At 39.9% G+C, this 27,750-nt stretch overlaps 1 protein-coding gene across 1 annotated transcript; it reads right to left on the bottom strand.

The window, feature by feature from the left end:
• Positions 1-611: 611 nt before the first annotated feature.
• Positions 612-3,395, bottom strand: LOC133800492 (uncharacterized). Its single transcript, XM_062238463.1, has one exon. The coding sequence runs from the start codon at positions 3,236-3,238 to the stop codon at positions 899-901; it is 2,340 nt and encodes a 779-aa protein (XP_062094447.1). The 5' UTR covers positions 3,239-3,395; the 3' UTR covers positions 612-898.
• Positions 3,396-27,750: the final 24,355 nt, after the last annotated feature.

The raw sequence follows: 27,750 nt of genomic DNA, 5'->3' as shown, positions 1-27,750 counted from the left end.
TATTATTTTGGAAATAATAATAATAATAATAAAATCAACTTTTAAAACATGACAGCTTTCTTTAATTATAACTTAAAAGAGTAAAATATACACCTAAATATTACATATTATGATGTGTTACTGCTTTTTTAAAAAGTGAATCTCAATTTTAATAAATATGATTGTCTAAATTAAATTATCACATCAATGTGTATAATATTTTGGTGTATATTTTAAATGCACGTATCATTACTCATAACTAATGATGTGAAATTTTAGATACTAATTTGAAAATTGAATAATATATATTCACATAATATAATTATTAGTACATTATTAGTACATTATCCTAAATAATAACTTGTATCAACTAAGAGCTCCAAGTTGTTTTTTTATTAATAGAAAATAGAAAAAAATTAAAAGAGTGATAAGACTGGGAACCTATAAAATAGTGCTTGTGCATTAAATTCGAATGTTTGATATATAATAATATCATATAATATACAATCTTTGCTACACACTATATAACATTATAATTTGTCTTTTTTATTTATTTGTCTGATTTTAATTTTTCTGAATAAAAAACATTTACAACAAAATTATATTTTATTTGTTATTTAAAGAAATTTCCATTCATGATAACTCCAAACTTGTGTCCATAATAATATTTTTGGGAAAGAGTATTACAAACAAAAATTATCAGAAAATCAAATTAAACTAAGTTATAAAAAAAATATAGATGAAAAAAGAATATCCTCAAAACCATTTAACTAAACATTTACAAACAAGACCAACATTACATTTTTCTATTTAAAAAAAAAAAAAAAAAAGCAAAATAACCCATACAACTTTTCTAGTTTTTACCACATTTTTTTTCCTTTAATTTTTCTTATATTAATATTATGTTTAATACCTCGGCTCAAAACCCAACCCCAGCCGCCGCGCCAAGCCCAAGCGAAGCCGGATGATGCGGCTCAAGCTTCCTGTTCTTCCAAAAACAAGCCTCCTGCGCGAGCTTAGTCGCCGCCGCCGATCTCATCGGCTCCGATTTGCAGCGCGTGAGCACGAATGGCTCGTAGGGCTTAGAGCCCACCAACTTCTGTTCTATCATGCTAGCCATGGATTGCGGCGCCGCCGCCGTCACAGGGAACGACACAGAAGATCTCGGCGGCTGCAAGGGTGGTAGCCCACTATTAGGGCCGTTCACGACGATACTGGGCCGCTTCTTGGGCTCCTCCACACCTGGGCCTGGGCCCAGAACCTTCTTCGGATTGGGTCGCCGGTCAGGGATCCACCGGATGAAGTCGGTGCTACAGACCCAGGTCTCCTTGGACACCTCCATGGATAGCTTCGGCTCACACATCATTAGCAGTAGGCAATCCGGTAAACCCGACCCGTTTTCCCTCGAGTCCCGACCCGTTTTCTCTTCGCAAGCTTCAGCCTGCTCGGGTTCGAGTTCGGGTTCGGAGTCGTCTTCTTCTTGTTCCGTTGACCCTTCTGTGACTTTCATCTCAAGCTCTTCTTCTTTTTCTTCTTCTTCTTCTTCTGGTTTTGATGATTCTTCTTGTTCCTCTTCCTCTTTTTCATATACTTCTAGGGTTTGGTCTTCTTCAAGTCCTGGTTTGACTGCATTTTCTTCATCGTAAACCTCACTTTTCTCTGGATCTACTATTGTTACTACTGGTATTTCGGATGAACAGCCATTGAAATCGGTACTTTCTCCAGCTAAGTTGTCTGTTTGAAGTTGAATTACGTCCTCTTTTTCACTATCTTTTTCTGGCTCTTCTTCTGGTTCTTCTAGTAATAAAGCTTTACTTTCAGAGCTCATTACTTCTCCATTATTTTCATCTTCATTCTTATGCAACAATGCCTCCAAGTTATCAACTTTCTCTTCCTTTTCTTCTTTTGGGTTTTCATTATCAGTACAAACAAACTTCTCTTCCTTCTCCTCCTCCTCCTCATCATCATCATCATCATCATCACAAACTTCATCGCCATAGATAACAAGCTCAGACTCTACAGCTACTTCTTCAACTGCAATTACTTCCTTTCCTTCTAAATCTTCTTCACAATTCAGTTGTTCCTCGTGCTCTTCTTCTTCTTCTACTTTGTTCTCATCTTCATCTCCTTCGTCTTTCTTAACAGGCGACTCCCAAAACCGATTAGCCAAAGCAGCCATTTTTACTGGATCAGATCTACATCTCATAAGCAACAAAGCATTCTTAGGCGGAATACAAATACTAACCCGACCCTTTTCTTCTTCTTCTTCTTCTTCTTCTTCTTCTTCATCATCATCTTCGTCTTCCTCTTCTTGCTCTTCTTTAGGCTCATCCCTAAACTCAATCCCCTCAAAAACTTGCCTTCTCTGGCTACTACCTCTCATCATCTCGGTCATTCTTCTCTGTTCTTCATCATCTTCTCCAACCACCAGCTCGATCTCTCTCCTCTTCCCATGGTCGCCGTCTTGTACCGAAACCAACCACCGAGCAAAAGCCGCTCCACAAGAACTACCTCCATTCACATTCTCCGATCTAGCTCTCCTCTCTTCTTTAATACTACTCTCTTTATGTTCACCATGACTGGTATTATTACTCGTACAAGACGATCGACACGGCAAGAAACAGTTGAACTCAGACCCAAAAGCCCTCAAAGCTTCACAAATCGTCAGTGGAAGATGAACCCATTTCTGGTTCCGATGGGGTAACCCTTGATCAGCTCCCTGGTGCTGGTGCTGGTGCTGGTGCTGGAGATTACTCTGATGGCTGCTGCTGTTGTGATTAGAAGAAGAAGACGACAATGAAGCTTCTTGTAAGCTTTGCTCTGCTCGTCTGAAACTCGCTTCTCCACCACCTGACCTTCTCTTCGATCTGTTCCTTATTTTCTTGCTCTGTTTCTTGGTCTTCACCCGAACTTGACCGATACAAGTGACTTTAGGAGAAGACGGTTCTGGGTTTTCGAAAGAAGCTGAGCCACGCTTCTTTCCGCCGGTGGGAAACATCGGAGAGGCTTGGCCAGCACCGGCGGCGCCCTTGAGACTTCCACTGGTTCTGAGACGGCGGCTGAGAGAAGAGGAGAGAGATATTTGAGAGGTAGCGGAGTCTCTAGCTCGACCGGGACTGAGAATGGACTTTGAAGAGATTTTCATGGAAGAAGATGAGAGTCGAGAAGTGAAGCAGATGAAAAGCTCGCTCGTACCACCACCACCACTACTACTACTCGTCGTTGTGAGATGGTGTCTCTCTCTTTGATCAGACTCCATTGACGTTCTTTCTTAACGAGTTTTCGCCATTGTTGGAAGATAATTTCTTCGAGTCTGAAATGGGATTGGTGAGAAAGTTGAGATCTTTGCTTTGCTTTGAATGAGAGAGAGAAGAGTTCAAGAGAAGGAGACGAAAATGGAGTTTGTCTTTAGCAAAATGAAACTGAGTAAACAGTAGGGTATCCCATGGCATTGTAGTAAATGACCATATTACCCTTCACTTTGTAATAATTGAAGATTTGTACTGTATTATAATATTTCTCATCATTAGTTTTTTCTTAATAAGTTTTCCATCCCATGTTGTTTTTTTTTAAAAATAAAAAATTCTTATTTACAAGTGAAAAAAAAATCAAAAGATCAGAGTGGACAAACCTTATTTGATAATCAGACAAATAGGTTTTGCTCCTTTATGTTTTAAATAAAAATTTTTAAAATGAGTGAATGGTTTGGTTGGACCTAGGGTTGTAGTTTGTGAATAATATATAGTATAGTTTTTTTTTGTGTCATTGTATGCATGGGCAATTAGTCATGGGGATCTTTTGGTAGAGAATCTGGGTAGCCAAAAGTTAGATAAAGTCTAGCAAATGGAGTTGGACAACCTTAGTATTTTATACACATACAAGTTACAACTAATAATAAAGACCTAAAGTGTAAACAGAAAAGAAATATTTTTATTAAAAAAAATTGGGACGAAGGATGGTGGACACATTGGTTTTTCTAGCTAGCTAGTAACAAGTGTTTTCTTTTTCTTTTATTCAATGTTTGTTTGCTTAAATTGAGTCTCTCCTTATAGGAAATTAAGCTAAAGAATAAATACATGTTAGGAAAAATTACATTTTTTTATTAATATTGTAAAAAAATTATTTTTATGATTTCGGTACGTGTAGATTGTAAAATTCATATGTAATAGATGTTTAATATCTGTTGGATATATGAAAAGTATATTTTTTAGATTTGATTGAACATTTTTTTGTAATAAAAAAAATTGATATTGACAGCATAAATACCTAACTTTATAAAAGTATTGTAAGAACACAAGGAGTTTTATGTGGTTCAGGTTATAAAATAACCCTAGTCCACGAGCCTCTGGTATTAAGAGGATTGTAAGCTTGTGGTTGCAAGCTTCAATGGTTTATTCTCAGGCAGTGCTTAGATTGCTCTCAGTACAAGTAGTTTTCTCTCTTTCAAAAATCGAACCATTTACAATGAAACTCCCAGCCCTATTTATAGAAGTTGAGGTCATTAATGTTAATTATAATTAAATAATACACATTCTTCCCATAATTGGTGGATTAATACACTTCAATGCATTGGGTTGCATTGAATAGAGGCCACGGCCCAAGAGAGATTTGTGGAGCCCACTACAGAAAAGTAACCACTTTACGGGGAACATGGCCCTGGGACTGTCAGGGCATGTTGTACGTACTTCCGTGTGCAGGTGGCGTAGTGGGAGTGCGAGTTGTCGAGTCGTACCATCAATAACACTGTAAGCAGATCACCCAAAAAGGTTGTCAGATCTTCCTTTGAGGCAGCTATTCCGCATTGGCTGACACTTGGCCTATCCCTAAGATTTCGAGGACTAGGTCCTTGGCCTGAAATATAACTGAGGACAAGGAAAAAACGGACTACCAAGCATCCCCGGGTAGTAACCTTATATAAACATTCACAGCTCTCGAGACATGGCCCATGAGAAATGTCGAAGCCTTCTCATTATCTGAGGAGGACAACCTCCAACTGTGGGACTAACCTCCCGAGAACATATCCTTTGGCGTTGCCTCATAAAAGAGGCATGTGCCTTACTCGAGAGATCACGTGTTCTTGGGTGAAAACACAGACAACACACTTAAATCCCTAACTTGCAAAATTACATCAAGCTTACTTTTTATTAGGGCTGTGCAAAAATTTTGACAACCCGCCCAACTCGAATAAACCGTCCAAACCAACCCGAAAAAACCGCCAAAAAACGCAACTCGAATAAATCGACCAAAATTTAAACCGCCCAATTGTTACATTGGGTGGGTTGAAAATAATTATCAACCCGCCCAATTAAGAATTTATTATTTTTAATATATTCAAATAAATATATAAATTAATTAAGTTTTGTTTTAATTTTTTTACTATAAATTTAAAATATTGTTTTAAGCTTAAAAATATAAACTTAACACTATTAGTACTAGTATTTAAAAGAAAAAAATTACAAAAATGTTAAAAAAAAAATACCACTTTTGTTTGGCGCGGGTTGACCCAACCAACCCGCAAAAAAAAATACCATTTCAGTTTGGGCGGGTTAACCCGACCAACCCGCCCAAATTATTGGACTGGTTAAAAAAAAAATTTCTTAATTGGGCAAGTTACAGGTCACTTTTGCTAACCCAATTATGACATTGGACGGGTAAAAATACCTTGTAACCCGACCAACCCGCCCAATGCTCAGCCCTACTTTTTATTACAATTAGGTATTTGCCGATAATTATTCCTATTAAATGCTGACATGGCACGAAAAAAATCATTTTAAATTAATTTTCTAATAAGAAATTATTTAAAATCAAGTTTAAAAGGCAAAAGACGACATAACATTTATTTGAAATTCATTTTCTCAATAATTATAATTTAAAATTAAATAATATCAAAATTCTAAATTAAATACTTTATTATTTAAAATAATTCTTCTTCATTTATCTAGATTTACATCCAAAAAGTTCATCGTTCTCTACAAAATTCATCAATTTAAAAAAAAAACAAGATTTTATAGTAATTTTAAGATTTGTAATCTTAAATCAACAATCAACAATAACTTTCATCAAATTTAAAGAATATGAAACTTTGGTCAAAATCACTTAAACAAAATTTGCCAGAACTATACCCAAGTATCCAAACATATATTGGTTATAACAATCTTACAACCAAAAATCTGAAACTATCCTTGTCATTTTTTTTTGAAACTATCAAATTAGTTATTACACACACAACAGGGAGTTAGACGCAGAAAAACATAAAGGCTATGGACCAAAAAAAGAAGAAAGAAAGAAAAGGGGAAGGTTGTAGATTTGGCTTCATCCCCTCTGTTGCTCTCCATCCATCACATCGTCACCGACAGCACTTGACTTTGGATCTCTCCGTCCATCGCATTCTCGTCGACCATGTACGAACCCACCCTAGCCTCGATCTTGAGTCACGAACGAACCTAGCCCAACATTGATCTTCAGCTACCCCCTTCGACCCAATGCTGCTAAAGTCACTAAGTTCTGTTGATGGCGCTGAGAAAGAGCCAAAATGATGGTTACACCGATGTAGAATAAAGAGATCCGAAGAAGGAGCAAAACCCCCTTTTTGCCAGAGCCCAGTCGTCCGAACACCACTTCATCTCCACCAACTTTCATTGTTCCCACGAGCCACTGTACAAAGAAAAAAGCTTCTACATCAAAAAAAAAAACTCTAGTTGATGGCAAAGTTACAAACAAGATCAACTGAGAAGAAAATGGAAAATTGCTCGAAAAAAAGAAAAAAGAATAGTCGATGGCAGTGTTTGTTTAGGTCATTCTAGATTTATTATTATTTTATTTTAGTTTTAAGTTTATTTTGATTTAGTTTTATGTTTATTTAGCTTAAATTTATTTTGATTTAGTAGTACGTACACCTTCTGTTGTTTGAATAATAAAGAATTTAATTTAGATTTTAAGATTTTCGATATTATTTAATTTTAAATTAGATTTATTTAGAAAATGAGTTTCAAATAATTGTGTCCATTTTTTTACCTTTTAAACTTGATTTAAACAAACTTCTTATTAGAAAATTAATTTACAAAAAATAATAAATGTGATGTATTTTTGCCGTCAAAATTACAGATTAGAAATTTAAGTACAACACTTTTATAAAATTAGGTATTTACACTGTCAAATATCCTTAAAAAAAGTCATATTTTAAATGAGGAAAAAAAATCATTTAAAAAAAAATCATACATATTATTACTACATTTTTAGGAATGACAATTCTTTGACCACTCAATTCACTAATTTTTAATGTAAGTAGGATTGGTATCCTTCCCTTATCATTACCTCCCCATTAAATATATCCACACATATATAGATAAGAAATATTCAACTCCAATTATGATTTTTCTCACCTAAGTAAAGTCCTTTTCTCAACATGAAAAGAGAAATTGGGGAAACATATATACATAAATATATCACTATCTCACTTTATATAATATAAACTTTCCTTTGTTCAAAAGTTCTCATCTTTTCTTTTCTTGCTCCTTTATTTTTCCTCATAAAATTTACAAAAACCCCCCAAAGTTTCCCTTCCATTGCATCAAAGTCATGCATTGAAGGTTAATTAGATTGAGACCCATCATTTTAAAAAATAAATAAAAAAATTTCTCTTGGGAATATCAATTCCATCCGTGTGGAAAAAAAAAATATAAGCTTTTTCAGATCTTTGCTGTGTCACTAGCCGTTTTTATTTATTTTTGGCTTATAGGTAAAGTAAATATAGACCTAGTGGCAGTTTCGTAATTAAAGGCAAAACTATGTTCTAATATGCTGAGATAGATCACATGGTGGGGTCGAAGTGAAAAACAGAGAGATAGAGTTAAAGAATCCAAAGATCGCACGTGACAGTGAAATTAATAACAATTATAGTAATAATAATCATGATTATTATGGTCATGGTCATGGCATGTTCATCATACTCGTTGGACCCACTCTCCTATTTAGAGCGTGTATTACACTTTTCTCTTTTAGTACGGTTGTGTACTTTTTCTTTTTCTAACAAAGAGCATCAATTAAATATTAAAGATCAAATAACATTATCATTCCATCATAGTTCACCTTCTAGTACTAAAGCAAACTTTGTAAGAAAAAGCTATTATATTATCTTCTCCAACAACAAAAGATAAAGTTATATTAAGGAAAAAAAACAATAAATTTCACAGTGTTTTTAGTATGTGTGTCTCTTGAATTATAAGTGATTTAACAAATTGGTCCTGGAATATAAAATGTAATAATTAAGTCTCTAAACTCATCAAATAATAGCAATTTAAGTATTTGTGTAATTTTTTTGGCTAATTTATTTTTTTTTAAAAACATTACCAAAGTGGCAATATAGAAGAACAAAAACAAAATGATGAATTCAAGATCTCTATATTTCCATGTTGGCAATATTATGCAATATTTTTATCAAAAATTAGTCAAAAAATCACGTGTCGGAAACTTAATTGATACATTTTATAAGTCAGTGACTAAGATGGTAAATTATGTATATTGTCATGTTAAAAACTCATTTCTAATATAATATTATGGATAAAATAACCAAAGAAGATAGATCAGATAAATGATAAATTCCTTTAGACTTTATTCATAATCTGCTTGGCATGAGACTCCACATCAAAAATAGGCAACCTCATTGCCGACAGCTCATGAGAAGCAAATGTTATTACGATACATATTAAAAATGAATTTGTTATAACTAATTAATTTTTTATTTATTTAATATATTAAAATTAATAGTTAACATTTATTTTTAAATTTCCTAACTAAATAGAGAGAATATCTCAATTAAGTTGAGATAATATCTCAACATCTGTAACTATGGTAGATTATCGGTCTCCAAATTCACTACTCTCACTTTTATTAACTCCATCTAAAAATTTAGTACACGTTCAATTTATATATCAATTCTACCTACATGTATAGAATTGTTTATATACCTATATTTTATTTTAATCTAACACCAAAAGTACACAATAAGCCTCCAAACCAAAATAGACAATAACCTTTAACAGGAATAACCAATCCAGCAACAACATTTCTCTTATGATCGCGAACAATGTTACCCATGTCGATTTTTTTTAATTCTTTAGAAACAACTGCATCAGTATTTAATTTTAAACATGAAAGAGGTTGTCAGCCACATAACGCGCCTATAAAATTTAACCGAATTCTCGTAAAAAAAAAACCACAACAACCTCCTTAAACTCTTGCAAAATGATAAAGTCAAAGAGGCAACTTTATAACAAGGCAAAACAAACTTCTTTCACAAAAAGATCATTCCTATTATTCCAAATAGTTTCGAACTCGCAAAGGAAAAATTTCCAAGTCATCAATCAAAGATGTCTAAGAGTGTCACGGGCCGGCTATTTGGGTACTCCAACTAGACGGAACGTGCGGCACTTGCAGACTCTTCAAGCTAGCAAGTCAGCCTACAACACACACCTACAGGCAAACAAACTCAGCGGTTAGCCACATACACATCTCGGACATGCAACGGGCAATAACGAAGTATGAGCAAGCACAAAGCAAGTCATTCCTAGGAACGTCCATACAACACAAAGCACACAACAAGACAAATGGCACGCAGTGGCCCAACGAAACTAACAAACAAGTAACACATAAGCAACAAGGAAGCACACAGAGGCAAGTATGGATAAATGTTATTTCATTAATATATAACATTGATAGGGCAAGGGAGTACACAGCTTTGGCCCCTATCTGCTGATGGCCAGGGTGCTTCCCTAAGTCACCAGGTCACCTCCCCCTAAAGAGCCTTCTAGGGAAATAAAGTCTTTCCAGGAACATACATGATTTTTGTCTGTGAGATATATGCAATATTACAAAAGTACTACTACCCTATCCCATAAGGTTGCTTGGTGCAAGACTTGACTAATAATCACGCATCAAGGCATGCTCATTACAAAATAGCCCCATGTGGGTGTGCCAAAGGGCGGCACGCCACAAAGAGCATCTCTAGTGCATGCAACCTCATATAAGTTGTCAAAAAATTTATTTATTTTTTATTCTCTCTCATCCACATCCAGCAACGTGGCCCATCCAAATATTCAACTTACCAACTTTGTCAAAGTCAAGCAACCTTGGAACTACCTTGCGCTGGAGATGCTCTAAGTGCAAATTAGAAAGAATTACTTTAAGCGCGTGAGTGTAAACAGCGGGATTCGAGTTTGGTTCAACTTCGAATAACTAAATTAAACTATTCTTACTTATGTGTACTGTGCTGTACTGGATAACTTCCACGCCTTGCATAGAGAACTGCACATTGGAGTTTCTATTCTCTACGGCACAGACCACGTGCTTGCGCTTTGATTCACCACTCCTTGCTTTCCATGTGTGCAATGTGCAATAATGATATTTATATTGTTTTTTAGAAAGAGAAAATGCGTTTATATTTATGGTAAAGTATAATTCAATTTGCATGGTTATAAATGATGTTTTTTTCTCTCCTCATGAAAGAATTATTTAGGTTTTTTTTTGGTGTGAAATGAATAAAATAGGATTATATTACTTTGAAAGGAAAATCTTGTGATGGTAACATGTAGTAACTATTGGGAATATCTTTTGATAAGGGAATAAAATAGGTTGAGCTAAAAGTTGAAATTTGTATGAACTAAGAAATAAGAATATAATGCGAATAATATAGATCAAAGTAAGTTGAAATTGTAGACTTGCCTATTATGTTGTAATTCTTCTTCTCATGATGAATAGTTACGGAGGGAAATTAGCGGGATAAATATCTAAGTTCATGTTTTGATTGTACCTAAATACTTAATTATTTTTTACGGCATAAATATTTAACGTTTATTTTTTGTTATAACTGTTACTTTTTTTTGTTAAGTGGCAAATACAAAATTTTTTAAATATGTAATTTTTGCACTTAAATACTTAATTTTTAAAAAATCAATTCTTAAAAGCTAGATATTTAAGTGCAACATTTACATAAACTTCAGTATTTATGCTGCCAATATTTTTATTTAAAAATTTTGGTATTTACCACTTAACGAGAATATTGATTTATTTATTTTTTGATATCATATTAAGTTTCTTGACCAAAAGAATTAATTCTCCACATGTAGTACATATAAACTCAGAAAAAAAAAAGAGAAGAGCACTAGATAACAAAAGTAACGAGAATAATCTTGCCATATGAAGATACTGAAATACTGAAATTGTTTTTATTAAAAAACATCCAAATTGAATAAAGGTTATTATGCAAAGTTGAAATAAAAATTTTAAAGGGATTTTTTTCTTCAAAATTAACTTATTTTTGTTTTTTTTAATTATATTTATGATTTTAGAAATTTTTTATTTTAAAAATATACTTCTTAAGTTTTTTTTTTACTTAAAAAAATGGGGTCATACCAATCATTTACTAAATATATATTGATTATACATTCTATATGTGGTAAAAATAAAAGTAATAAAAAAGGTAATTTTTTTTAAAATAATGCTTATGCAACTTTTTTTAATATTTCAAAAGCCTTAACATGTAATATAAGAGTAATAGACTAGAATATTAAATAAAAATATAAAATTTAATATGTTTTTTTAGTACTTCTCACTCCCATAATAATAGGATTACAGAGAGCTTTTGAAAAAAAAATCCCAAAACTATAAGAGCGAGAAATCAAAGAACACGTAACAAATTTAAGATCCATTAAAAACTGATTGTTAATTTAGGTTTGGTTCTGTATAAACTTTTAATTTGCATTAAGAAAATAAATTTCATGTGAAAGACTTAAAGTAATGGTATTGATTAACTCAGTATATATCACTATAGTGTATTTGTTTCTGTAGACATTAACTACTATTACTTTTTCCATTAATATTTTAGTACAAAACCCATCTGAAAAAGGCTCATACAATATGAATAAATAAATAAACAAAAAGATCTAAAAGCCCAAACTTCAAAGGAAAAATGATAGGGGATAATAATAATAATAATAAGTGGGTCAAGCTTACTTAGCTTGGAGGGATTTTAGCTCTGACCAACATTGACACCACAACCAGACAAAACATGTATTGAAAAAAGTAGATTATCTAGTTTTTTGATAAGAAAAAGTAGATTATATAGTACAATAATGTTTTTAATAAAAACCTAAAGAAGAGGGATTTGGGGACCTACTTCAAAAGGCCCAAAATTCAAGTAAAGGCAGTGAAGAGCCAACTGTAATAGAAAGTAGTATAAAGCATAAAGAAAACAAGGGTTTTTTGGGTTTGAGGTCATTTGATAATGGATAATATTTTTGTTAAATACTTGCTTAGATCTTGTATTTTGTAAATTAGACTAAAATAGTTTTATAAATCTGGTTATAGTCAAAATATTTTTAATATAATCTTGTAAAGAGTCATCGGAGATTTAACTATTTCTCATATCAATGATCCCATAAATAAAATATATGGGCAAAATTATTTTGACTATAATCATGTTCAAAATGGACTATTTTGATCTAAATTATAAGAGGCAGGGTGTAAAAAACTATTTTTCAAAATAGTGGTCAAAAAAATGATATTGATATAATGCGCATTAGTGATGTTAGATAGGAATTAGGATTTTGTGACTATAGTTCTGGTTCAGGTGGTCCATAGCTGTACCACTACTGCCAAATCAGAGATAGGGATAGATTGGAACTTGGGTGGGTTCAACTCTAAATTCATGTCCAATTAGAGTATAACAAATTTTATTATAATTAGTTAATTTATAGTAGTAAACACTCGATGTGGGGATAAGGTGACGGATTTTAATCCACATATAATATGTAATTGAAAATAAATTATGCCAACTCATCATGTCATATCAATTTTGATTGCATAAAATTATATTTTTTAAAAGTATTAATGTCAAAAGTGTTAGAATTTTGAATGAAAAACTAATTTGGGATTTGTTACAAGAGGATAAACCTCTTATTTTTGGCCTATATATATATATAGAGAGAGAGATCATAGGCCTTGTAGTTTAATTACACCAAAATCTAATATATGTATATGTCTTCTTTTGAAAATTAATATATATATTTTTAATATATTTTTTCCTTTTTACTCTTTGAGTTCTTAGATCTTTTGCAATGTGATAGAGTTCGGGTATATTTGGTTCGGCGAATTAATTGAATTACTTGTCGCTCACCGTTGTATCCTGCGAGATAGACGTCGAAACTCTTGGAGGCGGCGAATCTGTTTTAAGGAAACTGTGTTATACATGCCTCGATTTTTATTTTGTTTATTATAATTATTGTCTAAATTAATTATAATTGTTATTTATACTGTGTTATTTATAATTATAATATTGTTATTTATATTATAATTATTTATATTGTGTTATTTATAATTATAATATTGTTATTTATATTACAGTTATTTATATTATGTTATTTATAATTATAATATTTATGTATCTTTAATTTAATAGATATAAATATTGTATTTATCATATTGCGTTTATTCAAGTATTATATACATTATGTTTATCCTACAATCTTAAAACAGATTATTGTTTATATATAATATATGAATGTTTAATAGATCTATTAGTGATATTTCCATATCTATATATTGAAAGATACTGTTATTGCGAAAAATTCGTTTGAACTTTGTTGACGCGGTTCTTCGGCAACAGATAATTATATGAATAAGGAGAGGGATTAGTGTTAAATGATGAACCGTAATAGATGAATGATCTCAAAGGAAAATTATAAACTCGAATACTTTTTTAGGTGGTTCAAATGTTAAAATCATTCTAGTCCACCAGCCAATATTATTGATATATCTCTGATATTCTTTACAGGGTATTTCTTTACAAATTAGAAGTCAACCCTTTGCAACTCCCAATGTCTCCATATTTATAGGGAGAGGGCACCTGGGTGTTGGCAAAGGAGGTCATCCCATGACCTTCTTACCCATCATGTCACTTCTGTGACATTCATGATTAATTCCTAAAACCTGACAATGAAGTGTGGTCTAATCAATAGGTAAGGGGGATAATGGGTCGCATGGCCCAACCTAGTTGTGGGTGCCTGAACACGCACGTTTATGCTGCGTGTCCGAGAATTCAGGAATGGAGTAGACACGTGATGTCTGATATATGCACGTTTACATTGCGTGGTTAACTTTACAAAAGGTCAGAGGTGTCAACTCAAGCTCGTACCCCGAGCTTGATGTAGTCTCAGCTCGTGGTGTCCACACTGCTGACCTGATGCCTTAGTAATCGCACTAAACCTTTGGTTATCTCGAACTAAAGAGGTAGAGCCTTGTAACAGCAGCTTCGGGTAGGTGGCCTCCACGTGGCTGATAGAATTATGCCCTTTTCCAGCTCGCTAATAACCCATGGATATTTAGGGCGTACATTTCCCCCCCAAGCCCCTGCTCGTGGCATATGACGTCACCTGGGACCACAGTGGGGGCTTTTAGGCTTCTTTGTGGACTCTTCATATCCCGCCCATTACGCTGATATCGAATACGTGGAGCATCGTGGTTGGTGACGGTCCGTCTTCCGAGAACCGCATTAAATGGCCTAGCCTATCTTCGGCCGTCGTTTCGTCTTTCGAGTAGTGATCCTCGTATCCTACATCAAAACAATCGAACGGTCCTCATCCTATGGCCTTTTACGTATATATAAGGCTGGCCACCCTTCGCATGAGCCACCCTTTTATTTGAAATTTTTCTCTTCTTTCTTCTTCCTTCTCAGTCTCAAAACCCTTTCTTCCTTTCGGTCACTATTTCCAACGTTCCTGAGGTTCAGATACAAGGGCTCTTTCATGACTCCGGTACCAGCGATTCCAACAGGACTTCGACCCAGGCGCTCCTTTCAGTCTTTACACAGCACAAAATTTCTGTAAGTCCTCTGTTTGTTGCATGCTTTAAATGTTTTCCCTTTCTCTTTAGTCGCATGCAGTAGGTTGTTTGTCTTTTGTTTTTCTTTGCTGGTATTTTATGCGTAGGTTTTTATCCTAGGGGTATCGACCGTAGGAAAAACTGCTTAGGAGCATGACTCATAGGATACAACTATGGGGTGATTTTCTGGGTAAAAATTTTATGCCTGTTTGGAACAACAAGTTTCTAGGGTGCAAAAACTGGGTAGCTTAGGGGACACGCTTCACATGCGGTTTTGCCTACCGAAACTTTCCTTCCAAGGCAAACTTTTATCCTGACCCTCCTGACACATGGATTCCGAGTAATCGGGGACCCGTTGGGAGCACAGGCACGTGTTCATAGAACCGCGTGGTCTCACTCGCCGCGGGCTGAGATTACCTCAGCCCGTGTAAAGGAAACCCTTTGCGCTAGATTCTTTCTTATGCTTAGGTTGCCTTTTCTAATTTTTCTTCTTTTTCCGTTAGGCGACCAGATGGCACCCAAGAAGAGCGCATCCAAGAAGAGTGCTGGCAGCTCGTCCTCCCAGCAAGCCAGCAAAGGGAAAGAGGTGGCCATAGACTCCCCGATCCCCAACTTTGGTCCCACCGTGGAGAAAGAGGTCGAGGTGGGGCCCGACGCCTTTTTCGAGGCCGAGAGGATCGCCTTGAAGGTCACCACCCAAGGGAAAGTTAACAAAATTATGCTTTCCCATAATATCGAGATAGGGAGGGGCGCCCTGGACGCCCGACCTCCCCTTAAGGGCGAGCGGAGCTGCGCGCCGCTCGACAAGGAGTACGCCGCCTGGAGCGATGAGCATCTCAAGGTTGGAGCCTTCCTTTCGCTGGACCAGTACTTCGTGGATTTTTTAAATTACGTGAAGCTGGCCCCCTTCCAGCTCCCCCTAACTCCTATCGTCTGTTAGCGGGGTTGAAGTATTCATTCCTGAAGCAGGAATGGGAGGTCCCCACGCCGGCGGACATCCTTTACTTCTTTTGCCTCAAAGCCAGCCCGGAGCAACGGGGGCGAGGTGACGGGTTCTACTACCTGACCTGTTTTCCTAATTCAGCTGCGGTCATCGAGCTGCCCAGCCACCCCAATGACTTCAAGGATCAATTCTTCATGTCAAAGGGGTTTCGCAACTGCGAATACCATTACTTCAACCATCCTCGTAAGTTCCTTCTATCTTCAGCTCGTAAGTTGGTAGCTGATTAGCCTCATTTTATTCGTTCCTGACTTAGAAACTATCATGCAGCTATTTTTGCGAGGACGACCAAGTTAGTGACCCTTGGGGGTCAATACGAAACCTTGGCGGGGCTCCCCCCAAGTGAAAAAGATTACCGCCAACTCATGTCTGACGAGACGATGCTGGCGTGTAAGTTTATTTCCCTGGGCCAGACTCTGGCCTTGAGGAGACCGCGGACCATCCCCGCTGCTCGCGAGATGGCGCCCATCCCCGAGGAGGAGGCCGCGGATGAGGATGAGGACGAGGAGGATGAGGTGCCCTTCATGCGCCAGAAGCGGGCTCTGGAGGTCGCCCAGGAAGCCAATGTAGAAAGGACCCAGTCCGGGGCAGCAGCCGGCCCCTCCGGCCAAGGTAACCCTTATTTATTTAGGGACTTAGACAGGGCCATTGCAGACCTACGCCTTGCTAGGTTTAACCCCAGCCAACCCGTTCACCGCCACCAAAATGACCCAGACCGCGACGTCACCCTACTCCAATGTGTCGACCAGCTCGTGTTGTGTTATGACATGAGCCGCCCTAGGGGTACTGTAGTAGTAGATAACACCCTGGCCTTTAGGTCGGCCTTTTTTTGAGGAGTACGGGACCAATCTTAGATTGTGGCCCTCCCTCCTGGAGGGTGTAGAAGCTCCGGGTCTTAGGCAGTACGTAGAAGAGTCCAGTCCCGAGGCGGATCCGGACCCAGAGCCTCCTCTAGCCCGTGAAGTCATTATCTTAGACTCCCCTGTAGAAGCTCCGGGGGCGGAGGTCGTGACAATAGATTCCTCCTCTAGCTCGGAGGGTAGGACCCTTCTCAATACATACTTAAGCTCTGCTTTCTTTTTTTTTTGCACAAATATTTTTACATGTATATTAATGCTTTGTTGTCTTTGTTTCAGATGAGAAGATGTCGCAGCCCGGGGGCAATGATCTTTGAGCTATGTTCCCTGGAGGAAACCCTTCCTCCGGGCCTTCCGGGGCCATGGTGAAAAGGCTCCGGATGGCGAAGAAAGCTGTCGGGACTTGTAACGCCTTAGTTACCCCAAAACGGTTACGGTGAACCGGAAATTTGACTCGCTACCCGAGTCCTTTGGTTAAAAAATGTGCTCTAAGTGTAATTAATAGGTTAAGGTGGAAAACTAATAAAAAGGAATGGATATCTTTCATACAAACTGCTCTGCAGAGCTAGTCAAAACATTTACAAGTAGTTCTCAGTACAAATTGGTCATTACTGTTTCAAATTTACAACCCCGCCGGCCTAAGCGGCAAAAATAGGGTAAGCCCCCTAGTTCCTCTGAGAACGCCTTGGCCGTGGTGGTCAAGCGGCCGCATATGTACACATCACCACCTAAGCTCTCTACTTAAGGTTGGGTGAGCTTTTCTTTCCCTTTACCTGCACCACATAGCACCCATGAGCCAAGGCTCAGCAAGAAAACACAATAAAGCATGATATAATATCAACAATGATCATAATAATCATTCAGGACCATCAGTCCAAACAAATAGGTGACAGTCGCAAAAGTCACAAAAGTGGGTACAGCCCCCTATAGCCATGTGACGATAGGGCCACTCGGGCTTAACTGATAAGAGAACCTTTCATATGTTTGAACAGGATAGGTGTATGGTAAATAGTCACCAACATAACCTTCCTCATGACCATAGAGTCATGACCTTGGAACAACGTTCCCTAGCCATGTGACAAACAGTCACCGGGGCCACATGCCCTGGCTCTGAGTAACTAGTCTTAGACTAGCCAAGCGCTTATAAGTTCATCGACCTTAGGGTCGGTCCAGTGTTAATGCCTTAGAGCCATTCAACACTGCTATCGATTAGATCTAATCTTCATTCGGCCCTGCGTTCAGGACGCTCATGCCGTTTCTGACTCTTAGGTCAGTGTCCCTGACTAGTCAGTGCCATATACAGATAAACAACATTCACTAGCATTTAATATGCAATCCATGTCCACATTTTCAACCAACATGCCTCAATAGCAAACACGCATGTCATATATATACAGGGTGCGGTTTTCTTACCTCCTGTTCGAGCGAAAGATAATAATAAGAACAACTCCTGAGAACGATCGACCATTTGGTTCTTTAGCGATTACCTGGTCATAACCAATTACGAGATTCCATCAATAAAATGGATAATAAAGGGTTCTCAAACCCAAACCTAGCCTCCGAGACATCGAGAACTACTAAACTGGGTAGTAGGATCGACCCCGAGGCCTAAGACTAACATCCCTAAGCCAAAAAGCCATTTCTGGCCAAAAAGCCACTAAGGGCCACGGACTTCCTTGGCCATGCCGCGGCCCGCCCCTCAAATAGAGGCAGCCAACTTCAGCACTCTTCAAGGGCCGCAACCCTCCCTGGCCATGCCTCGACCCAACCTCCAGTTCAGCAAAAATCCCTGTTTTTCTTCCCTTATGATTTCTCTTGGAACCAACCTTTCAAACCAAGCTTAAACACCACTCAAACCTCCAATACAACTCCTAAACTTATTCTATAACACTCCCTCATCAAAACCCAAGTGAAATCCCAACCAAAACTTCCATCAGTTCCAACTATCCACAACAAAATCACAAGCTGAAAACTAACACCAAAACAGAGCATACCAGAAAACTAATGGCTGGAAACTTACCTCAAACTCAGGTTGTGATGCTCTTCAATGGTGGAACACTCTCCCAAACTCCCAAAGTCTATTTCTCAAGCTTGAATCCTCAACAAGATCACCAAAAATCACAAAGAAGGTGAAGGGGAAGGAAGGTACGGGTAAGCTCCAAACTTGCTCTGTTTTTCTCATCAATTTTACTGCTGAACTCAGTTTATATCTGTAATGCCCCAAATTCCCTAATAAGGTTTAGGACCTTGATTAGGAGGCCGGGAGGGCCATAATTGCTTTATTATGCTATTTAATGATAATATGCATGTTTAGGTGTATTAAATATGCATGTGAACCCATTTGTGATTAATTGGGTGATTTTCATATTTTGGCCATTTCGGGCATTTTTGGCATATATGTGAAATGGGCGTGGTGCTTTGTTATTATCTGGTTATGCCAGGGTTACCCAGCACAAGACGATCCTAGGAGGTAAGCTAGTGGGAAATTCACAACGGGATTTAAGCTTGACTTGGGGTAAGTCAAGGGGTATTTATAGCATTACCGGGTTATTGGGTAATGAGAATTAATATTTGGTGATAAATTGGGAGTTAGTAAAACCAGGGGGAATTCTGGAAGTTTTGACTATAATGTCCCCGGGGGTGTTTTCGGGACCCCGAGCATTAGGTTTTATTGGAAGCTACTTAAGCTTGAAGTAACCTTTTAAGAAATAAAAAGAAACGTTTTGTACGTTCTCTCTCTCCCTAAAGTTCCCTATACGTCTCCCGATCGCATTTTTGAAGATAACTTGAGTTCTAGGACTCGGAATCAAGCGAGGATCGAGGCATAGCAATCCTAAGGAAGATTAGAAGCTTATTAGCCGGAGGATTTAGTTGGAAACAACTCAATCAGAGGTAATTTAAGTTTAAGTTTTTAAAAGTTTTTAAGCTTGAATTGGACTTTGTGAATCGTTGAGTTTTTAGTTTGTTGAACCTTGGGTTTTGGTGGTTTTGGACCATTGGGGAGTTTGGGAACTTTGATTTAATGATTTGGGAATGTTTAGACATGTTTTTGGGAGGTTTTAAAAGGTTAAAACGAAGGAAAAATGGCTGCCTCGAAGTTGGGCCGCGGCCCTGTTCTTGGGCGCCGCGGCGCTTGCTCGATGAAGCAGGTGCCTTTTCTGTCTTGCTGGGCGCCGCGGCCCTTGGGTTGGGTGCCGCGGCGCTTGCTTCTGGTGGTGCTGGGGGCCGCGGCTCAGGGTGCCAGGGCCGCGGCTCAGGCAGGCTTTTGAGCCCGTTTGGGTGTTTTGACCCCGGGAACATGGTTTTAGGCCTCGGGATCATTCCTACTACCCGGATTAGTGAGGATTGATATCTTGGAGGCTAAGTTTTAGTTCAAGGGTTGGTTTTAGAACTTGAACTCATTGGATCACCATTTGTGGTTGTGACTAGGTTAACATTAGAGGCTTGGATCAGGATCGTGCTTGTGGCTCATTTGTTGGTAACCTGTGCTTGGACCTAAGGTAAGAAAATTGCACCCCATATGTGACATGCATGGTTATGATTGATGCATGTTGAATGTTTAAATGTAAACATTGATAGCATAATGAATCCTTGGCAAGCTTGCCCATTTGCATATGATTATTGTTGAGGCATGCTGGATGATTAAATGTGATGCATGTGATGCACGAGAAACATGTGATTAGGGCATGCCATGAATGATGAGTACGAGATTGGTCAGAGCTTGAGTCTCTGAGTTTGTGCATGATCATAATTATGCTAGCAACTGTTTAGTAAGCATGCTGAATGCCCTGTTCTTGGATAATCGGCATATGATACACATTGATAGCATTGCTTACTTGTGCATGGTACTGACTAATTAGTCAGAATTGGCAAAGGTGTTAGTATCAACTGTGAAGCTGTGACTCATTAGTCAGGTTCGGCAGTGGTACTGGGCACTAGTCACGTTGCACTGACTCATTAGTCAGAACGGTCTTAACGTGTATCACGCAAGCCGTCAAAGATGAGATCTAATCAACTATCAGCGTTGAATGACTCAAGGAGCATTAATGCCAGACCGACCCCAAGGGTCGATGAATGAAATAAGCGCTTGGAGGCTGGTGGCTTACCTAGCAGCCACTCTCCCACTTGAAACAGTGACGTGCTTGTCAGTCACTCAGTATGGTTTACCAGAACCTATTGAAGGCTAGAGGCTTACCCAACAGCCACCCTTCCATTTGAGTTAGTGACTCGCTTGTCAGTCACTCAGTATGGTTTATCGGAACCTCAGGTGTTACGACACTCATTTGATGAATATTATAAGCGCTTGAAGGCTAGTGGCTTACCTAGCAGCCACTCTTCCATTTAGTTAGTGACTTGTTTGGCAGTCACTCATCTGATTAGGATTGACTTAGTAGTCCTCCAATCAGAAGGCCAGGATTTCTTGTCCTGGATACCCCAGCATCTGTTTGAACTCATTTGCATGCTGAATAGAGCTATGATAGCTAGGCATGCCAGATATGATTCGATATCATGATATGACTGTTTATGAGCATATGAGTTTTCTTGCTGGGCTTCGGCTCACGGGTGCTTTGTGGTGCAGGTAAAGGAAAAAGGAAGTTGGACCATCCTTGAGTTGGAGAGCTTAGGTGATGACGTGTACATATGCAGCTGCTCGACCAATACTTGGGCGAGGTTTGAAAGTGGAACTAGGGCTGAACCTTGTTTTGCCGCTTAGAACGGCCTGTTGTAAACACTTTCTTGTAATAAACTCTGAAATCATATTTTTGGGATCCCAATGTATACAATAAACGTTCTAGTGAGACGTTACATCTTAACTAAAGTTTTTAATCCCTAAACCGCTAATCACACTTAGATACACATTCATGGCCAAATGACTCGGTTAGCGAGTTTAGCACTGTTTGCAATGTGCACTGTAGCGGTCTCTGGAGTTGGGGCGTTACAATATCTATTCTAGGGGTTAAGAGACCATTATACCCCTAGGTCAATTATGGGTTTCTAAAGGCTCCCAAGGGCATATTTGTCCTTTCCAACCTATCCCGTTAATCATAATTAACGCTCTCTAATTCCCGTTATTCTCAATAATCCCAAACACCAATAATTCATAACCCGTTACCCTTTTACTCCCGGCATCGTTCTAATCTTTAAAACCACCCCGAGACTCAACCCGAGCCCCGAACTTAAATCCGTTATGACTAGACCGCTAACTAGTAATCCAGGATCGTCTCATGCCGAATAGCTCGAACAAACCCACATTATAATGTGGTCTAAACACATATCATTGACATGCATACAATTATACAATTATACCCTCAACGGGCCAAATTACCATCACACCCATGTAATTAAAATGTGGACTCACATGCATGCATTTAACATCATATTATAATATAATTCACATATACATGCATAATATCATTTAATGGCTTAATTAAGCAAGTATAGCCCTCCCGGCCTACTAATCCCGCCATTAAACCACATCGGAGAATTCGGGGCATTACAGGACTACCTCCAAATCTCCTGCCAAGGGGAAAAACCAAGGTCCTGCTGCCCTAGAGAAAGTGCCTCCACCCCCTCCTGCAATGGATAAGATGGCTCCACCTCCCCCGCGACCTCCTGTCTCTACTCGGGAACAGGAGGCACCCACTAGGACCTTGTCAGCTCCGTCCCTTGGTGTGCGCATCCCGGTCAACCCCCAGGCCTTGGAGAAAGTCCCCGAGGTCTTTAGGGGGACGGTCTACGAAACCGCGACCTACATGGTGGACCTCTGCTACAATGCCACCCTGAGGGATTTGCGGGAGATCGAGACAAGGAGCCTCGAGAACGTGATGGAGTCTTCATTGGGGATGACCCTCACGGTAAGTTGGCTTTGCCAATGGTTCTTCCTATCTTCTTGTTTTTCCCCTTTCTTTTTTTTTCCTAAGGCACTTGCCTTATTATCTTTTGGTCTTGCAGGCGGCTTTGGCCCTCCACCGGAGCATATCTCGGTCCAGGGTCAGGATCGAGGAGATCAGGGGCGAGCACCAGGTTGCTTAGGTCGCCCTTGCGTCTGCTCAACAACAGGAGCAGGATGCCAAGGCAGCCTTAGCAACTGCCCGAGAATATGAGAGGGTCGCGCAGGCTGCTTCGGTTGCTGCGCAGACCGAGCTGGAGGCATCTCGGACCAAGCTGCAGGAGGCCGAGGCCACCAGGGTTTCCCTAGATGCTGTGAAGATCGAGCTCGAGGAGGCCAAGGCTGCCCGGGCCGCCCTAGACGCCACGAAGGTCGAGGTCGAGGAGGCCAAGGCTGCTCTGGCGGCGGAGAGGGCAGCTTCCAGCTCCTCCATGGAGGCCATGTTGTACCACTGCTGGGTCTTCAACCCGGATGGTGACTTCTCCTTTCTGGGGCTGGACGTGTGGGAGTCCTTCTTGGAGAAGTTCAAAGCTCGCCTTCAACAAGAGGCGCCCTCCGAGACCGAGGAGACTTCCACCGCGGCCGAGCAGGATGCTGAGGGGGTGACTTCATCAGAGCGGCCTGGCGGGGCTTAGGATTTTTCTCCTTTCCTTTTATCATTTACTTTTTTTTTATTTGTAACTTTATATTATGAGGTTTTTATCCTCGAAACAATTGGTATCCCCAACTTTATTTCAATTTATTTTCATATTTTTGCCCCGACCTTATGGTTACTTCTCTTCTATGCATTTGGTGATAACTTAGTTTCTGTTGGTGTTGTGATTGACATCTTATGCTTTTTAGGAAAAACATCTGTTAAATCAATTTGAACCAACTTCTAAGATCTAGGACCTGGTTGTATCCAGGACATTAATTTGAAAACTTAGTTCATGTTGATCCTTTATCGATATCTAGTGCTTTTTAAGAAAAACATCGATCAATAAATTTGAACTAACTTCTAAGTTTTTAGGATGACCTGGTTATATCCAAGATACAACTTAGTTCGTGTTAATCCTTTATCGATATCTCGTGCTTTTTAAGAAAAACACCGATCAATCAATTTGAACTAACTTCTAAGTTTTAGGACCTGGTTGTATCCAGGGCATTAATTTGAAAACTTAGTTCGTGTTAATCATTTATCGATATCTTGTGTTTTTTAAGAAAAACATCGATCAATCAATTTGAACTAACTTCTAAGTTTTTAGGACGACCTGGTTATATCCAGGATACAACTTAGTTCGCGTTAATCCTTTATTGATATCTCGTGCTTTTTAAGAAAAACATCGATCAATTAATTTGAACTAACTTCTAAGTTTTTAGGACGACCTGGTTATATCCAGGACATATGCCCCCCAAGTAATTAGGAAATGGTCTTTCGTGGTTACTTGACGTTACATCCACAAATATATACAATAATGTAAAAATATTTAATTCTCATTACTTAATAAACAAAAGATGGCTTTTCTGATTAAGCCTTACAAAGATATTATTGGTAATATTTCTTCAAATGGATAGCGTTCCAAGTTCGTGGGACTGCTTCTCCATTAAGCCAAGCTAACTTGTAGGTTCCTTCTTTTATGACCTCGGTTATTTGGTAGGGCCCTTCCCAGTTTGGTCCCAATACTCCGTCCTTGGGATCCTTACTGGCTAGGAAGACTCTTCTGAGGACCAGGTCGCCAACGCTAAAGGCGCGTTTCCTGACCTTTGAGTTGAAATAACGAGTGATCTTTTGTTGATAATGCGGGAGCTGTAGCTGTGAATCTTCTCGTCTTTCGTCAATCAGGTCGAGGGACGCACAGAGCAATTCGTCATTGCGGTCTTGGTCAAATGCCTAGACTCTATGCGAGGCTACCTTTACTTCGACAGGAAGGACTGCCTCACTCCCGAAAGCCAGGGAGAAAGGAGTATGACCCGTCGGCGTTCAATGCGAGGTCCGGTATGCCCACAATACCTGGGGGAGCTGTTCTGGCCAGACTCCCTTGGCTTCGTCCAGTCTTTTCTTAAGGCTTGCCTTTAGCGTTTTATTGACGACCTCGACTTGCCCATTGGCCTGGGGGTAGGCCACTGAGGAGAAGATCTTAACAATACCATGCCTCTCACAGAATTCGGTGAAGAGGTCGCTATCGAACTGCGTCCTATTATCTGATACGATCTTCTTTGGCAGCCCGAATCGGCAGATAATGCTCTTGACCACGAAGTCGAGGACTCTTTTTGAAGTGATTGTTGCCAGGGGCTCTACTTCTGCCCACTTGGTGAAGTAGTTGATAGCTATCACCGCGTAACGAACTCCTCCCTTTCCAGTAGGGAGGGCACCAACCAAGTCAATCCCTAGATCGCGAATGGCCACGGGGACAAGATCATCTTCAGCTCGACCGGGGGAGCTCGGGCAACTGTGGCAAATCGCTGGCACTTGTCACATTTTTTGACGTAGGAAATCGAGTCCTTTGACAGAGTGGGCCAGTAATACCCTTGCCTTAATATCTTCAGGGCCAGGCATTGCCCCCTGGTGTGATCTCCGCAGAAACCCTCGTGCACCTCTTGCAAAATGGTCTTCGCCTCGCCTGGCAGAACACACCGTAGGAGAGGTAAAGAGTGTCCACGCTGGTATAATATCTCATCTATCACTGTATACCTTGGAGCCTGGTAAAGTACCCGCCTTGCGTCATTTCACTCTTCGGGTAACTTTCCTGCTGTGAGATATTCGAGGATGGGGGTCACCTAGGTCGGTCTGGCGTCGATCATCTCGACCTCCGCCCCGACTTCCTCTATGCTTGGTTTTTCCAAGAACTCTACCGGCACTAACCCCAAAGTCTCCGTCTCCCCAGAGGTATCGAGCTTTGCCAGAGCGTCCGCGTTGGCATTCTGTTCCCGAGGTATCTGCTCGATTGATCCGCGCTCGAATGCGGATAGTTCTTTCTTTACCTTGGCCAGGTAAGCAGCCATCTCGGTTCCTCATGCTTGGTATTCCCCTAACACTTGGTTTACCACGAGCTGGGAATCGTTGTAACACTGGACGGAGCTGGCCTTCAGCTCCTGGGCCACCCTTAGCCCAGCCAGTAAAGCTTCGTATTCAGCCTCGTTGTTGGACGCTTTGAATCTGAATCGCAACGCCGAGTGGAATCGATGTCCTTCCAGGGATATCAATATGATTCCAGCCCTGGAGCCGTTCTCGTTAGACGAGCCATCTACGGAGATCTTCCATTAGGCCTGGACTAAGGAAGCCTGGGCTAAGGAGGCCTGGGCTGACTCTTCTACAGGATCTTCTCGGAATCCCGTGCACTCTGCCACAAAATCAGCCAGGGCCTGGCTTTTTATTGCAGTTCGCGGTATGTACAAAATCTCAAATTGGCTGAGTTCAATAGCCCACTTCAACAGACGTCCCGATGCTTCAGGTTTTTGCAAAACCTGCCTTAAAGGATGATCGGTTATGACGTGTATTGAGTGGGACTGGAAATACGGCCTGAGATTTTGGGAGGCCGTAATGAGACAAAAAGCCATCTTCTCCATCAACGGATACCGGGATTCAGCCCCGAGAAGCCTCTTGCTGATGTAATAGACTGGCTTTTGAGATCGATTCTCTTCTCGGACTAATACGGTGCTAGCTGCATCTTCCGTGACAGCTAGGTAAAGGAAAAGAAGCTCTCCTGCCGTAGGTTTGGATAATATGGGCAGCTCGACTAAATGTGCTTTCAGGTCGAGGAAGGCACGTTCGCATTCCTCGGTCCACTCGAATTTCTTATTCCCCCGGAGAAGGTTGTAGAATGGCAGACACTTGTCGGTAGATTTAGAAATAAACCGATTAAGGGCCGCCACCCTTCCTGTCAGACTTTGAATGTCCTTTCGCGACTGGGGTTAGGGCATCTCGAGTAGCGACCTGATCTTATCGGGGTTTGCTTCTATTCCCCTGGTATTGACAATGAAACCCAGGAACTTTCCTGATGCGACCCTGAAAGTACATTTTTGGGGGTTAAGCCTCATGCCATATTCTCTCAATATCTTAAAGCATTCTTCCAGATCAGAAAAATGGTTATCGGCAGTTTTCGACTTGACCAGCATGTCGCAACATACACTTCCATGTTCTTCCCAATCTGGTTGGAAAACATCATACTTACCAACCTCTGGTACGTAGCTCCGGCGTTCTTCAACCCGAAGGGCATGACCCTGTAACAATAAACGTTAGTTGGGGTCATGAAGCTAGTGTGTTCCTGGTCCGCTGGATTCATGTTGATCTGATTATAGCCCGAGTATGCATCCATAAAGGACATGAGCTCGTGCCCCGCCGTGGTGTCTACCAATTGGTCGATCCTTGGCAAGGGGAAGCAATCTTTGGGGCAGGCTTTGTTCAAATCGGAGAAGTCGATGCAGGTCCGCCATTTCTCGTTGGGCTTCGGGACCAACACAGGATTGGCGACCCAGATCGGGAACTTCACCTCGCGGATAAAGCTGCACTTTAAGAGCCGGGCTACTTCCTCTTCTAGGGCCTCAGCTCGGGTTGTTCCTAGGCGCCTTTGTTTCTGGGATTTTGCAGGCACGCTTTTATCCAAGTGGAGGGTGTGCACGATGACGCTCGGACTGATCCCCACCATGTCTTCATGAGACCATGCGAACACGTCCAGGTTCTCCTGCAGAAATTTAATCAGCTCCACCTTCCTTTCGCTACACAGATTTTTCCCGAGCTTCACCACCCTCGAGGGATCTTGTGGATCGATATTTACCTCCTCGAGCTCTTTGATGGCTTGGAGCTCGGATTTATCCTCGCCTATTCTGGGGTCGATATCATCATTTAAGATGATATTCTCCCCTTTGGCACTTTGAGGTTTTTCAATCTCAGAACTAGGCACAAGCTCCTGAGACTCCTCATTCCCGCCCTGGACGGTCATCGTTAACTGCCCGGGTTTTAATTTTCCCTTCATGGAAATGTTGTAGCATTCCCTGGCAGTAAGTTGATCGCCACGGACCGTGCATATCCCCAAGGAAGAGGGGAATTTTAGCGCGAGGTGGCGGATGGTGGTTATGGCTTCAAACGCTATCAAGGTAGGTCGGACCAAAATAGCATTGTACGCGGTGGGACAATCGATGACCATAAACTTGAGGAGTTTCGAGACTGTCCG

Source organism: Humulus lupulus, chromosome 9, assembly GCF_963169125.1.
Source record: "Humulus lupulus chromosome 9, drHumLupu1.1, whole genome shotgun sequence".
In the NCBI taxonomy this organism is placed as follows: domain Eukaryota; kingdom Viridiplantae; phylum Streptophyta; class Magnoliopsida; order Rosales; family Cannabaceae; genus Humulus; species Humulus lupulus.
This window is presented reverse-complemented; position numbering and strand designations above follow the sequence as displayed.

What these genes read in the sequence shown, in the direction of transcription:
- LOC133800492 (XM_062238463.1), bottom strand. Translation starts at nt 3,238, where the DNA reads ATGGAGTCTGATCAAAGAGAGAGACACCATCTCACAACGACGAGTAGT.